The sequence below is a fragment of the Branchiostoma floridae genome, unplaced genomic scaffold, assembly GCF_000003815.2.
Source record: "Branchiostoma floridae strain S238N-H82 unplaced genomic scaffold, Bfl_VNyyK Sc7u5tJ_377, whole genome shotgun sequence".
NCBI lineage: Eukaryota > Metazoa > Chordata > Leptocardii > Amphioxiformes > Branchiostomatidae > Branchiostoma > Branchiostoma floridae.
Genome location: NW_023365820.1, coordinates 268,253 through 283,813, shown reverse-complemented (window position 1 = coordinate 283,813; position 15,561 = coordinate 268,253). Strand labels below are relative to the sequence as shown.

The following is a 15,561-nucleotide window of genomic DNA, read 5'->3' as shown; positions in this document are numbered from 1 at the left end:
AAAACAAGTTACAAAAGCTACAACTTCCCATTCAACAACGCCTTTTGACATTTTCTTGGGCCTTATCAACTTCGACTCTATTCATGCCATGTCTCAGAAATTGTTACTTACGCTGACGTCACAGTAGTACCCGGCGTCCTGGTGATACAAGCATCTGAGTGGAAGGATGCAGTAATTGTCGCCGTAGCAAGGGGGCGGTTTTCTACAGTCGTGGTACAAGCACAGCCTCCCCCTGCCGCAGTCACTGTCACGTTGGCAGTACAGTGGACCCTAAAACAATGAACAACAACAAAATAATAAATAAGCAGATACATACTAACGGTTAAGGGAAAAATTTGGAACTTTCGTGTCCAATTTTTCTGTGAAAGTATCACATAATAATACTAGCCATGTTTGCTAGCTGAACATCTATTTAGAATGTTGTAAAGAAACTTCAGGGGGGGGGGGCAGATGATCTACGCAAGCCTGTTAGTCTAGTGCTCTCTCGCGAGATCGAGACTAGGTCACTCTCTGTGAACAAGATGTTCTGTAAGACATCACAAATTTGGACACACGTACCTTGCCTTTAAAAACTGTCACTGTTGGAAGAAAATTTGTAGTTACTGTATTCATACGTGACTGATGAAACTATTCAACGTTTTCAAAAAAAATTAAAGCCTCGCTCCTGAGGCGTTGCCAAAAACACCTACCCTACAGAAGGAGAATTTGTAGTCGCTGTGGTAAACACACTTCTGTCCCGTGGGGCAGTCGTCCGTACTGAGGCAGGGCGGTGGACGGAACATCTGTTCCCGCCAACTCACTGCACTGCGTACCACCGGGGCCGGCCCGACCGGCTGTTCGTGCGGCTTGACCGGTGTCATATCGATGGTGTTAATTTCCTTCTGTGTGAGAACAAAAACGACCGTATTAGGCATTTAAAGTTAACGTTACAAGTCATAGGTTTTAAGTATAGCCGTCGCCATGTTTGTGGTCAATGTAGTGGAAGGGATCAAATGTAAGCCTAAAGGCCCTAACTTATTGTCTTGTCTTGATTTGCAAAAAAAAAAAAAAAAAAAAAAATGTCAAGACCTACTTTCTTTATTTCTCAGGGGCCTCCATCATTACCCACAATTTATGTCGATGCACATGCGCACTTGGAACCCGGCCAACGTGCTTATTCTCAGGTACTTACCAGTCTATCGCAATAGTAGCCACCCTCCATGTGGTAGATACACTGGTCAGGCCTGTCACAGTCTCGGTCCGACCTGCAGGGTGTCGGCTGCACGCATTGGTTACACAGGCACCGCATGCAACCGCTACACTGATAGTCATACTCACACCAACTGGTGTCCTGCAGAAAAAACAAATGCATTTTCAGAGTTTGTTACACAGGCACCGCATGCAACCGCTACACTGATAGTCATACTCACACCAACTGTTGTCCTTGAGAAAAAACAAATGCATTTTCAGAGTTTGTTACACAGGCACCGCATGCAACCGCTACACTGGTAGTCATACTCGCACCAACTGGTGTCCTGCAGAAAAAACAAATGCATTTTCAGAGTTTGTTACACAGGCACCGCATGCAACCGCTACACTCAGGTAGTCATACTCACACCAGCTGGTGTCCTGCAGAAAAAGAAAATTTATCATTTTTAGTGGTTAAGTTGTATGTTTTTAAACATATAGTAAGAAGATTTAAAAAAAAAAGAAAACAGTATTATTTTTTGGCGTTCCATTGGTGTTTGGTCTAGGACCCAGAGTTCCTGGGTTCGAACCTCTGACACGCCACTGAGTGCATGATGTTGTTCCCTTGGGGAAAAAACTTTTCAATGTGAATTTTTCAATACATATGAGTCATATCGTACTGAGAAATACAGGCCATTCTGCGTAAAACACAGGCTTCGCAGGCACGCAGCGCGGCAGCAGCTGGTTTATATTACACTTAACCACCCACCACACCCAGCTTTTGCACATCTATCTGCACGTGTTCTTTGAAACTAAAAAGAAAATGCTCCTATGTATACAAATTGATAACATATCCCACTCTACGATATCTCTGGGTAAAGACGAATTTTGAACGCATCAACCCAAAGTTTACCTGTAACCATGAACGAGAGTCACGTGATCATAAGGTCATAATAGGTCAGTATACCTGACGAAATCCATAGGACCTGTTGTCACCATTGTCTGTCATCGAATCTCAAAGTTTAGAATCATACCAAGCGGAAAAGATTATTCTACACGTTATATCTTTACATCACACCATAGCTGAAGAACTGCCAAGTGCGCAAAAACTCATTGAGTATGTAAGCAATGTGCTTTATCGGAAAGCTGTAGACTAACTGATAGCGGGTTCGAAATTGAACGCTTCGTCAACGTCACTCAATCCGTTCCCCAATGGGCATACGTAATGACTAAACCGACAAGTTTCTTTACCAAGTTTTCCATCATGATACGGTTCAAGTCTTTTGCGTAAATATCTTATAGCCTTTTAATTCGGTATCAATTCCAGCCATTTAAGTCGGCTCCTGTGAAGACGTGTGTCGTTACTGCAGTGTGAATGGCCAATAAGCCATAGATCGACGATTTAGATCTAATCATGCTACCGATCCTATGCTATTGGGAAAGAAACTCTCAACCTAAATGCGACAGATGTTTGTCTACTGCCGAGACCAAAGCACAAGAACAACCAGGCAAAGCACAAGCAATCAACTTGCTGTCCCAAAACCCCAGCGAAAAACCTTTACAAAAGCCATCGCCTATACTGTGGACCCACCATCCGGATCAGTCTACCACCGGAAATACACACATCCCCAACTCTGGCTTCCTTTAAGAGACTCTTAGAGTAACGGAAACGACCAAAATGAACGGAATGGGATCATGTAGCAGCTTTCACTATTATGTATTTTTTACTATGTATGTAAAATTGTGTATTATGCGGGACAGATAGGTACTTACTTTTAACTTAGTGACGTGAGGAAAGTCGTGTAAAGTGATTTCCCAAGGACTCAACGGGCATATCGGGGGATTTAAACCAGAAAACACTAGGGTTTGGCCCAATCACCCTACCAATGCGTTCCAACGATGCAACAACGAAAGTCTCACGTAATAAACACAAACCGTCCATAATTAATGATTGTTTCGGTTCAAAAGCATAAAAAAACGACATTACAAACATTTGCTCTTATCTTTGAGCAAATATTAGTTCGCGAGAAACCATAAGATAAAACGATTAGAACAAACGACTGAAAACGACGTCACAATGTGTACAAACGCCATCTGGAATGCAGATAAAGAAGTCGAGCTGCGATAGTTTCATCTGGTGACAAATGAGGGCTGTCCCCGTGTGCTTAAAACTTATAAATCCCACGTCAGGCTTGATTGGAATGGATGTGACGGGGCGCCCAGTGGTCCCAAAAAGACAGCTGCGATACGGGCTACGGAAATATCACATAATCTCCTATATGGGCCCGGGTAATATTGATATTAAAGACCGGCAAAACAGGAAAAATTGGTGGTAAATCCTTCATATTAGATATGATCGTTCATTTTGATTTGATTATATTTACTTACACGTAAAAACAAATTTTTTAAACAGCTGCGACACGGGCTACGGAAATACCACATAATCTCCTGTATGAGCTCGGGTATAATTGATATTAAAGACCGACAATTCATAAAACATTGGTGGTATTAATCTTTCATATTAGCTATGGTCGTTGATTTTGATTTGATTATATTCATTTACTCGTAAAAAAAACAGCTGCGGTTTGGGCTACGGAAATACCACATAAATACCACTACATGGGCCCAGGTAATATTGATATTAAATACCGCTAATAAATGAACAATATTGGTGGTGAATCCTTCATATTAGCTATGATCGTTGATTTTGATTTGATTGTATTCATTTACACGTAAAAAAATAGCTGCGATACGGTCTACGGAAATACCACATAATCTCTTATATGGGCCCGGGTAATATTGATATTAAATACTGGCAAAACATGGAAGATTGGTTGTTAATACTTCATATTTGCTATGATCGTTGATTTTGATTTGATTATATCTACTTACACGTATACAAAGCACAGAAAGTAAAGTAAAGATGATATAGAAATACCATCCGGGAGAAAGAGAGAAGCCAAATAGGCTAATACAAGACCTCCTCCTAACAAGTGCTAAACACAATTCCACTGAAATAATTGAAATAGGAAAATAATACACAAATCCTAGAAAAGTAAAAGTTGTATAATTAACGACAAGGAAATATTATATAACAACTATTGTAACATCAGTCCTTTGAAGGGATTGAAAATAGATATTGGATAATTTTGCTTGTTTTGCATATGCAGTAAAACGCATCATGGTGTAACACACCAGGTTTGTACTGAAGAGTACAATTTGCATATCTGGACAAATTTATTTGATCCACCTACACCGGAAAAGACCTCTGCTCTTTTCGATAAGTGTGATGGGTTCTTTTACGTGCTTGAAATGAGACTTGGGTGTCTTCTAACACGGGACCTCCATTTAACGTCCTATCCGAAGGACGTCCCTAACCGAAGCTAGGTACTGAATTTACCTGAATAAAGTAAAAAAAGTTCTACCAAGTACTTTTCCAAAGAGAATTCCGCACAACGTCATAGAATATATTAGTGGACTCGAACTCAAAAAAATCTGAGCGTTGAGCTAAACACCCTACCGTTATTATACTCAACGCCACTTTTTCCAATGCAATATTATGACTTTTTTTACCCTATGCTACAATTCTGGGTTTTACAGTACTAACCCAGCGATCACCTGCAATTACCGAAATCCTTGGAGAGAAATACGGGAATGGAATTAGGGGCTTATACCTTGTGCGCTGATATGTCCGAATGTCGAATGGATATCCGCAATTACGTACATGGCCGACAAAAGGGTGGAACTGAGATTTAACCGGATTTCCTTTCAAATGAGGGATGAGACAAGCCTGCATGAAATCAGTGCCCGTGTCGAATACAGGTTATCAGAGAAATACCAGTAAACCTACGGCCTTGTAGAGTTAGTCTTGTATAGCAGGGCACCCGCCCAGCCCGTTGCAAGAAGCATGGCATTTGGTAATAATATTCGGATTATCAGATGTAGTTTTTTCATCTTCAAGCAGATGTGTTAAGGTCGAAGTTTGTACCATTTGTGGAAGTGAGAAAACGTTGCAATTTTCCGCTCCACAACATCTGCTGATTAGTATTCGTTTCGATTTCACTGCTTCATGGCGTTTCTCGATTTGCTCCTACTGTCCGTTTGCCAAGCATAACTGAGGGATCTGGTCCAGTTACCTCCTTGACAATTGACTGACCTTTTGGCTCTGAGTCAAGAAAATTACCCTGCATGTGACTGATTCCTGTATCCTCCTGCATCAATGTCTGAAAAAAAAACTGCAGATTTTCATTTGCAGACCTTCTAGCAGAGCTGATTCGCATTTTTTTTTCAAGAAAGGCAAGAATTTCTAATTTTCTTAAATTTTCTGCGCCTAGGAAGAGCGCTCGTGTAATTTTTCCGACTACTACTATATCTGCTTGGAGAATAGCCAAATCTGTCCTAGTTACGAATAGGGGTGAGGGGGACACAGAGTTAGTCACGTGTGTAGTAAGCACTCTTGCTGCAACGCCCCCTTGCGCGAGCCTTATACTATAACAATAACTGTTTTAAACTAGGACTTTGTACCTGTTACGGCATTTGTTAACATTTCAGTGTGGACAAGTAAAACTTACCATACAGAAAGAGTATCCGCAGGTACTGTGGTATTTGCACCTCATTCCCTGCACACATTCGTCTGTCGAACGGCATGCTGGGAGACCTGGGTACAAGAAGAAAACACATATCAATACGCAACACCTTACCGACTTCGACATTCCTTATATATTATCAATTGTTAGTAAAAAGATCAAACATGCATGTCATTTCATACAAGGAGCAATCCAGGGACGAATAAAAAATAGATAGGCGGCGGAAAAGGTCAAACACTCAGAAAAACAGAAAACCCACAAAACAAATGTTGCCTGATCTTCTGTAGTGCCCCACCAGCACAAAATGAATAAATAAATAAACAAAAAGAAAGATGAGATAATACAAAAAAGCAAAGTAAAATTCTACTCAAATTACAAATATAAAACGTTAACTGATGATATATTTTCAAAAATAGTAAACAGCAAAATCCTAACGTTAGCCTTAAGCTTGCACTAGTATATAATCTATTCTATGCAAGTACATGTCCTGTAACGATTTCTCCTTCTGTAATGCAATTTGTGATTGGTTCTAATGTTATTTGACAGTTGTGCACACCGCTAGCTCTATCACACAAAAGCTACCGTTATTCCCAAGGGATTATGGGAACATTCAAATCTCTCCGGAAATTGCCGACGACCAAGTTACACAACTTCGTTTTAACGATCCACCATGGTGACCCAAACTGGTTGTTTGGACGATTGCCCACGAAGTTAGCGAATATAATTCATTTTCCACCCACCCCCAAGGCCACATTACTTTGCTACCGCAGTATTTTGTAGTCTAATTGCACTACTTTGTCTCCCTCGTGATCGGTTAATTGACAGTAAATCACATATCCATTTGCGTACGGAGACAAGATGATTTTGGAAATTTGAGTGTAAAGGATTTTGTTTTCAGCGTTATTTTACAGAAGTAAACAATGATCTATAAATTCCATGTGCATACGTAGGATATTTATATCGGTGGTTGTTAGTACTTTAGAAAAATTAGAGTCCGAATCCATCCATTCAACCGTCCATCAGCCCCACTATTAGTCGGCAAATGTGTCAGCTGTTTTAAGATATTTTTAGTTTGCGTTAGAATGGTCAGTGTTCAATGAAAAAAAAGTTTTGGTCCTGAATAGATATCAGATAAGCACATGTGTGGATAGATTATGCATGAAAGTCATATCAAATCTTTAGAAAAGCCGATGTTTCTTACCCGAAAAGTACCGATTTGCCTCAACCAAAACGATTGTCCTCCCTCTTACCAGCCTTCCCTCCCTTGACCATAGTACACACTGTTTCATCACACTTGCCAAAGTAGGATGTATGTGACAGCAACTTAAAGTATACAGTATAGTGATATCAAACGCTAAAAAATCGATATCTTAAAAACTGACGGATTTGCTTAAACCAAAAAGACTGCCCTACTCCCTCTTCCCCCTCACCTTACTTAACCCCGGTACACACGTGCTATTTCAACATACAGTCAAAATAATTCAAAACTGTGCCATCAAACGCTTTTGAAAAGTCACCAAAGCGATGGCTCTCTCTCCTACCCCCTCTAAGCTTGCTTAACCCCGGTGCATCGTTGACTTTTCAATTATTACAATCTAAAAAAAGCATCATATGTTTGTTAATCGAACCATTTACGACGAAGAACTCAAACTTTAATTGACATTTTCAAACAGGTACTGTTTTGCCTCAGCAAAACGATCACCCTCCTTCTTGCCCCCCTCCCCCTTCTTTAACCCCGGTACAACCCAAGCCTTTTCATCTGAAATTCCCAAAGAAGACGTATAGAAATGGGCCTGCTGCCCAAACGCCCGTAGTGATCATCCCATATCCATCAATCCCTCTCATACTAGGGGGTCATTTATTCGGCCAGGCCAGACGGGACCGTTAAACCCAATCAATACGTCGGACTCCCCGCCAGATCAGCATTAAATCCCCATCAGTGATCTGGTGTTCAGACTGTCTGGACGTACGTGTAGGGACGTGAGGGTCCCTTGTTAACAGTAATAAGTTTAGAAAAACGAGAGAAGAATATGTATCTAGGGGAAACGTGACTATGAATAAAATGCATCATTTTGTATAGGAGAGGTATATAGGAGAAGTATGTTGTTCTCTTTCTTTCCATATTGGCGTCGGTGTGGCGTAACAGTCAATGTGGCTTAGCACTTATAGGTCCTGGGTTTGATATACTCGCCATACTTAGACACTCTGTTCTTGGGAAAGAAACTTGAAACGACATATCATGACGGTTGTCGTCCGAACTTCTTTTGCAAATCTGTACGCCTGAATTGTGCCAGAATAAAGGTACAGTCGGCACCAAAACCGGTATTTTTCTTTCCATTTTTTACTTCATGCTTTTTTGTCTTTCATGAATTATTACCATGGAGTTTGCACTAGATATGTGACCAAAAAAAAACTATTGATTTAACGAAGACAAAGATATAGAGTAACAGCAGAATATCAGTTATACATAAAAGAACAAAGAAATGGGAAAATATTGCGTTTCAGATAGATTTCCCTTGTTGGTAATTATAGAACTGAAGTATAGCAGCAGTACTAGTACTAGTGTTTCCCGTTTATATCTATTTCCTGTTTTCTGTTTTGAAATTTGTCATTAGAATATAAGAAAATCAGCCTTATGGAACATTGAAGACGAAGAAATTTTTCATTTCTTTGTACTTGATGATATCTATAAAAACGACACTGCTTTACGTTTTACTGATTCGCAACATTGATTTTGTCACCTGATATGCCTGGCAACGTTATCTATCAACTCTAAAATCAGAAAAGTGGCGACATGCCAAGTTCAGACATCGATAAAACAGTCCATCTTTAGTGTAAAGGTGGTATCTCACTGCACGTGCGTCAAGCTTGCGTCACTGTGGAGTTCGCTCACTGCGTCACTGTTCTGTAATTTTGGACAATCTTTTATCATTCAGATGTTGCGTAATAAGTATGACTTAGAAGACGAGGAAATACACAAAAAGTAAAAAAGAATCGTTCTTTATCTCTGAAATTCGTTGAGTATCTTTCGAACCCCACAGTGACGCAAGCGTGACGCAAGTGCAGTGAGATCATACCACCTTTAAAATGTTGAACCAATGAGGCGGTCATGAGCATGTGGTTATCATTTTGTAAATATATATACACTCTCTACATTAAATGTCATGATTCTACAACAGCCATTGGATTTGACAAAAACAAATCGACTTCTCAGGCGAGAAAATGAAGAAAAGGCCAAAACACAACTCTCTTAAAGGGCAGGGAATGGACTAATGGTGCGGTTTTTGACCCCTAACGACCGGATGTATCTATTTGTAGGCGCTACTTCGATACTGACCGACATGGTCATTCATTTTCCTTGTCTTTTAGTTTCTGTACAGTACATCAGTTATTGGGAAATTACTTTAAGGTTTCCAGGAGGTTACAAAAGAAATAGGCAAGAATTCAAAATCGGATGGACCTCATTATTAGCAAAAAAATTCTGAAGAACTTTTAACAATAACTGGTAACTATATCGAAGTATGCAAATCATTCATTCATGTAAAATTGTATTTAAGGAAAAAAACATAAGTTTGTTTGCATTATGCGCTTCTCTAGATTATCAGGTAAATTAATCAGAAAATAGCATTTGCTAATATTTGCCTTTGTTTGATTTTTTTAGTAAACTATTGTATTATTGACTTTCGACAATCAGTCGATTTGTATATACTAAATATGTATACTAAAATTGACAACAAATAAAACAAAAATAATAAACTAATACATGGAAACACTTTTTATAGCATCATACAAAAACAGGGATTTTCTGCACTTTGCGATTCGAAAAACGTACTACAACCCTTTGACGTATATAGAAAAATTCTATAGATATTCTTGTACACGACTTAAACCAATATGTATGTGAAAACACGTCTTGAGGATTTTACTAACCCTACACAAGGACGTTATATCAGAAACGGAGGTGATTCAATGCCTGCCGATTTCTGACCAAAGGGCATTACCAAGCTTAAGAATTGGTCTTCGAACATTTGCCACAATTTACCCTCGTTGAACAAGCTAAATTCCAAGGTCAAGCTAAGAAAATTCTACGAGCGTGTCCTTCAATATTTCATGCGTGTAAGAGAACCTTTTTAAGAAGAAGACTTGAAGGAAAATGCTCCATCTTTGGCAATTACGCGTTGAGTGTGCCATCAATAACCTTGGTGGTAATGTAAAACGTTTTCTTTTGTTTCCAGAGGGTGGGTTCAAATAGCTGTAAACCCTGCTATGGCTCAAAGGAACCCATGCGGTCAAATAGGTTCAAATGAAAGACATTGTGCCTGAAGAAAGAGAATTCTAAATAGACCAAACTGAAGTGCAGGTCCGACTGCAATACCAGAGAGGGTGAATTGGAATGATATTGACTTGTTTCCTACATTGAGGAAATCCGTAAGTTGATGCAAAAGGTAATATTAAAAAAAAGTAATTTACGTACACAACCTTACAGCCACAAAGTGGACGGCGAATCGTTAGCCATTATTGTATTTTGTACGTCGACTTTAAGAAGGAAGTCAATTTTCCTAATGTCATATCTTTCTATTACAATTACCTGGTCTTTATTCTAATAGAGATATTGAAACATGGTTTACGTTCATAATCTGATACATTTTCATTTTCTACGGTGGAAAACCAAATGATGGAATCTGGTCCCAACTAGAAAGCCACTTTCCGCAATGCCCTATCTTTTGACCCTATTTCGTAGCATTTATCCTAATAGTTTTACTGAAAAAGACTTGGGTTCATAATGTGATTTTACAGCCCAATTGTAGGTAATAATGGCATTAACAAAAATCTTTCTTTGGTCCCAACCTCAGAACAGGTTGTACCATTGTCATATATTTTTAACCCATTACACAAACGTATTTTATAGAGCAAGATTTACGTTATAACATAAATTGTTCCAAATAACAATGAAAAATCCATTTGGTATTGATGGCTAGCAGGCATTGCATTTTTTATTTTATTTTGCGTCCAACCAGGGATACTCTTCAAGCCCCCTTCACGCGAGAGCAAGAATCAGCCGGAATGCCGTCGGAATGAAAATTATTTTCTATTCCTGACATATTCCGGGCAATTCGTAGTGTGTTCAAGACATTCTTACTGCATTCCAGCTATTCGTCCCCGTTCTTTTGGCTGACCCGAAAGTTTTAGACATATTAAAAACTGTCGAGGTGCATTGGAAGTGGAGAAATATCGAATGACATTCGAAGTGGATTCTAAGTGTGTTCTAACTATTCTACCTGCAGTATAACAAGATTTGCGGCATTCCAACATTATTCGAAACATTCTTATCTCATTCGATGGAGAATCGAAACGGCAAGCCACACCTTCGAATCCTGTCCGAATGTGGCCGAAAGAATATCTGGAATGCAGTAAGAATTTCTCGAATACAGTACGAATTCCCAGGAATAGAAATTACTTTTTTCATTCTGACTGCATTCTGGCTCATTCCTTCTCGTGTGAAGGGGATATAAGGTCCATTTGGAATTCCCACTCGGAATGGCCCAGAATGTGGCACGAATATTGCAAATACTTCATTCCGGCTTGTTCTGCTTGATTCCTGCTAATTCAGTTTCAGTGTGAAGGCTCTATCAGTAATACCATACATTTTGACCCCTTATTCTAAAGCCAGTCTTTTCTATGGCCATATCTTATGTCCCCATTATCTTATTGGTATCCTAAGAGTGATATTGAAATACCCCTTACGTACTAATCATACAAAATGCAATGGACACTCCAATTGGTACTGAGGGCTACAGTCATCATATTCCTTATCACCATGCTTCCAGCCAGATAGACTTTTTTGCTAATGCAATGCCTTTTAACCCCCTTTAACAAATTTGTATCCGAACAAAATATTGACTGTGATCATAATCACAATGCCCATACGTTGTTAGTAATGGCAAGTTGATATTACATAAAATAAAGACTTTTACTTTTGCCACCCCATCCCCGGCGAAAATCCCGTTTTTCAAAAGCCATATCTTATGTCCCCATTACCTCATTGTTGTCCTAAGAGTGATATTGAAATACGACTTATATACTAGATAGTCTAATCATCCAAAAATGCAACGGACAATCCAATTGGTACTAAAATGGCTAACGGGCATCATATCCCTTATTACCTTGCTCCCAATCAAAGGTACCATTCTGCTAATACCATATCTTTTGATCCCTTTAACTTATCCGTATCCTAACAAAATACTATACTATGATTTGCATTTATAATCATATTTCCATAAGTTGTTAGTAAATGGCTAGGTGGTATTAAGAATAGAATTATTTTTACTTTAGCCCACGTCGAAAAGGCAATTTTTTTTCTAAAGTCATATCTTATGCCCCCATTACCTTATTGGTATCCTAAGAGTAATAGTACGACTTACGTACTAGATAGTCTAATCATCGGAAAGTGCAACGGACAATCCAATTGGTACTGATGTCTAGCAGTCATCATATTCCTTACTACCTTACTTCCATCAAAAAATACTCCTCTGCTAATACCATATCTTTTGACTCCTTTACATAATCTGTATAGTATCTCAACAAAATACTGAACTTTGAATTACCTTCATAATTATACTACCCCTAAGTTGATAGTGATGGCTAACTGACATTACGATAAATCTTCACCTTGGTCCTCTTCGAAGAGCCATTTTTCTAAAGCTATATCTTACGCTCTATTCTCTTATTGGTCCCTAATGCTAAATGCAATATTGTTTCAGACCATTACCGCATCAGTTCTTTAATTTGCTTTAGTTTGGGGAAAGCTACACAAATCTATTTACGATGAAAGACGAAGCTGAAATCTCAAACCTGTAGAAAAACGTAGCTTGACGCCAGGATAAGGCAAATGCGAGCGTCCTTTGCTTGACCTTCATGATATTGATATTAAGTGCAGTACCGTAGGAGCACGAGGAATATGCATGGGACGATAAGACCATTATTCTGCACAGGCAATTTGACCGCCAACCTCCTGTTTAATGGATATTAGCTCTAGCTATCAATTCTTATTCTTGAAAAATGAAAATTGGATTGGGGGGGGTGTAGCGCTGAAGGCGTCTCAAGTATAGAATGCTGCATTTATTACCATTCTCAAACTATGTTGTCCATGCAAAGTCACATGCAAAACTCTGATAATTAGATTTAGATTGTGAAAAGTCGTTCTTATTTTTTTTTGGTTTATTTAATCTTTCACAAATCATTATTAGAAATAAAAAATCGAAAGAATACCAAAAGTGTGCAAAACTGGTCTGAAGGTAGAACGCCTGTAAGTTGGCCAACTTTTATCAAATTTGATAAATCGACGTAAGTAGCATATGAATAAGTTAGGAAAATTAAGGCAGTAAGTATATATAAATCAAAGATATACATAATAAAAATAAGCATGAGACTAAAACAAACTTTAAGATATCGATAGAAAACACAATGAGGTCACAATACAGGCGTTTGACACTAAAAGACACTTGTCATATCATAAATAAACTAGAAATATATGAATGCTTCATCAAAATACAAATTATACTTCTATTGCACTATGTACTTAACCTCTGCTTTAAAAAAAGTTAGTTGCAGGGGTTGAAGACCTAGCGCACATTTATTTCCTTTCTTTTTGCAATAACTCCTGACAATTTAAGTCTTTGCTTCTATTCTTGTCCGTAAATAGCAACAATTTTCCCACTCTAATGGGCACCTAAGGATGTACCAGAGACAGACAAAATGAACACAGTACCTCTAATGGCGCCGATAATGCCGACAGAGGCCAGGAACACAGCCACAGAAAGGGCAGCGCGATTCGTCATCTTGTTCTCAGGATCTTCCGGGACAGTCTGTTAGAGCCTGGGGACGAGAGGAAAATGTGTGACCTTTTGTTTTCAAGGACAGTCCTTACGTCAGGACAGTGGGAAAGACGAAGACAATAAAGAAAAATGTCAATCAGAGAGAAGTACATATAGCTAGAAAGGATGTGGTGCTAAGAAGACAATTTGTAAAACACACACATGTTAGCGATAACAACACGTAGGTCACGTAACGTAACACATTGTGATTCGTGAATGGGCATCATCAATTAAATTTCTTCATAAAACTCTTGTTACAGTTGCAACATTCATGTGTATTTGAAATTCATTGTACATTTATTGTTTTTGGCATGTCTGTTTGTCTGTTTGTGTAGAGTAGCAGAAAGTGAAGGTCAAAATGGAGGTCAAATACCCCCTCCTCCCGACAGGTAATTTGGGGACACTGATCAGGGTAGTTAGGTCAAAGGTTCTAGAAAAGGGCATCACATTTCATTTTTTTCCATTTTCTGCAAAATGCCTGTCAGTAGAAAATACAAAAGATAGAAGGTGAGCACAATATTGTTGTAGAAAATAATACAATAAATTAACAACTTCTAGACATTTCACAAACGCATAGAAAAATTATTTATTGTTCCCCGGCTACGTTTGACAGTTAATATGTACGGATAGCCACAGGTTATTTAAACAAGCTTTGTCAAACTGCTGCTGAAGTATATTACTTGATGTCATGTATTTCGAAGCAGAGCTTGTTCCTTGCAAAGCAGTTCAGACGAATGAAAATATGTGTATGTGTTTCTGTGTGTATGTATTCGTGTATTTGTGTGGTTTGTACATGACATTGTATATACATGTACGCATGTGCGCCCGTGTACGTGCATTCATTTGTGCATGTGCATTTGTATGCGTGCTTGTGTTTATGTGCTTCTATATAATGTATACATTTGTGCTTTTTGTGCATGCATGTGTTTTTTGTGTGCGTGTATGTTTGTAGGAAACAACAATAACAGTTTTAATTGTAAAGTTTACATATGTCGCTTATTGCCCAACTTGTGCGTTAATATTTGCTATGCGTTTGTATAAGCGGTACCTACTAAAGAATCTCGTAAAAAACTCGCCAATTAATCTAAGAAACACCCCCCCCCCCAAAAAAAAAGAAAAAACAGTACTAGATAGTCCCAAAGTATCATAATAAAGTATCCCGGCATGCTTTGAAATTTTCAGGATTGACAAAATCCAAGATGGCGGGCATGGAAGAAAATGGAAATACACGCACTCTACTATAAAGTTAACGCTACTATTCAATATGAAAATTGCAACTAGGCAATTCAGATGGCATCCAAGTTAGCAGTTCTCACATGGATGCCATCGAACATGGATACTTAATGAATTGGAATATTTACATTAAAAAAGGCAGTAGTACATTATAAGCTTGTATTGTCGTGTGTTTTTTGTCCCTAGAATATATTCATATGTTGTAGACTGCTGTCATGTACATAGCTTCACACGTGTGCTCAAGAACGATGCGATTTGGGTTAGTCCGACTCATCTTTCTTATCTCACAGACTTATCAATAACCCAATTCCGCTTAAGACGTAAAGGGCTTTCAGACGACAGCACCTCAATAGGAAAAGCACTTAAGAAGCTTTGATCGAGGCGACGTCTCGGCGTGTGAAATCCCTCGTAAGTCCATAAAAATGGCGCGAAGATTAGTTCGCAAATTGTCGTGCGATACCTCAAACAAAGTCTCCGTGCATGACAGGACTAGACGTTAATACTTTCGTGGGAGGGTAGAGGAGCTTGTTTACGATTTGTCATTACATGGATTACGGTTGGCGACGATGGCCAATCAAATCAGTTAACTGAATTGCGCAGGGTCTGCGAGGTCATGGCAAAGCGAGATTGAGTTTCCTCAAGCAGAAATAGAAAAGTAATAAGTACGTCTATTCAAACTTGTTGGTGCATTTTTTTCTTTC

At 38.8% G+C, this 15,561-nt stretch overlaps 1 protein-coding gene across 1 annotated transcript in view; it reads right to left on the bottom strand.

Moving 5' to 3' along the window:
* Positions 1-15,561, bottom strand: part of LOC118408745 — a 51,228-nt gene that overhangs the window by 2,124 nt on the left and 33,543 nt on the right. Inside the window, exons 2-6 of the mRNA XM_035809605.1 lie at positions 13,522-13,628; positions 5,739-5,824; positions 1,172-1,330; positions 690-881; positions 112-270 (exon numbers count right to left, since the gene is read on the bottom strand). Of these exons, the coding sequence (XP_035665498.1) occupies positions 112-270; positions 690-881; positions 1,172-1,330; positions 5,739-5,824; positions 13,522-13,591 (666 nt within the window). The 5' untranslated portion in view covers positions 13,592-13,628. The remainder of the gene's footprint in view (positions 1-111; positions 271-689; positions 882-1,171; positions 1,331-5,738; positions 5,825-13,521; positions 13,629-15,561) is intronic.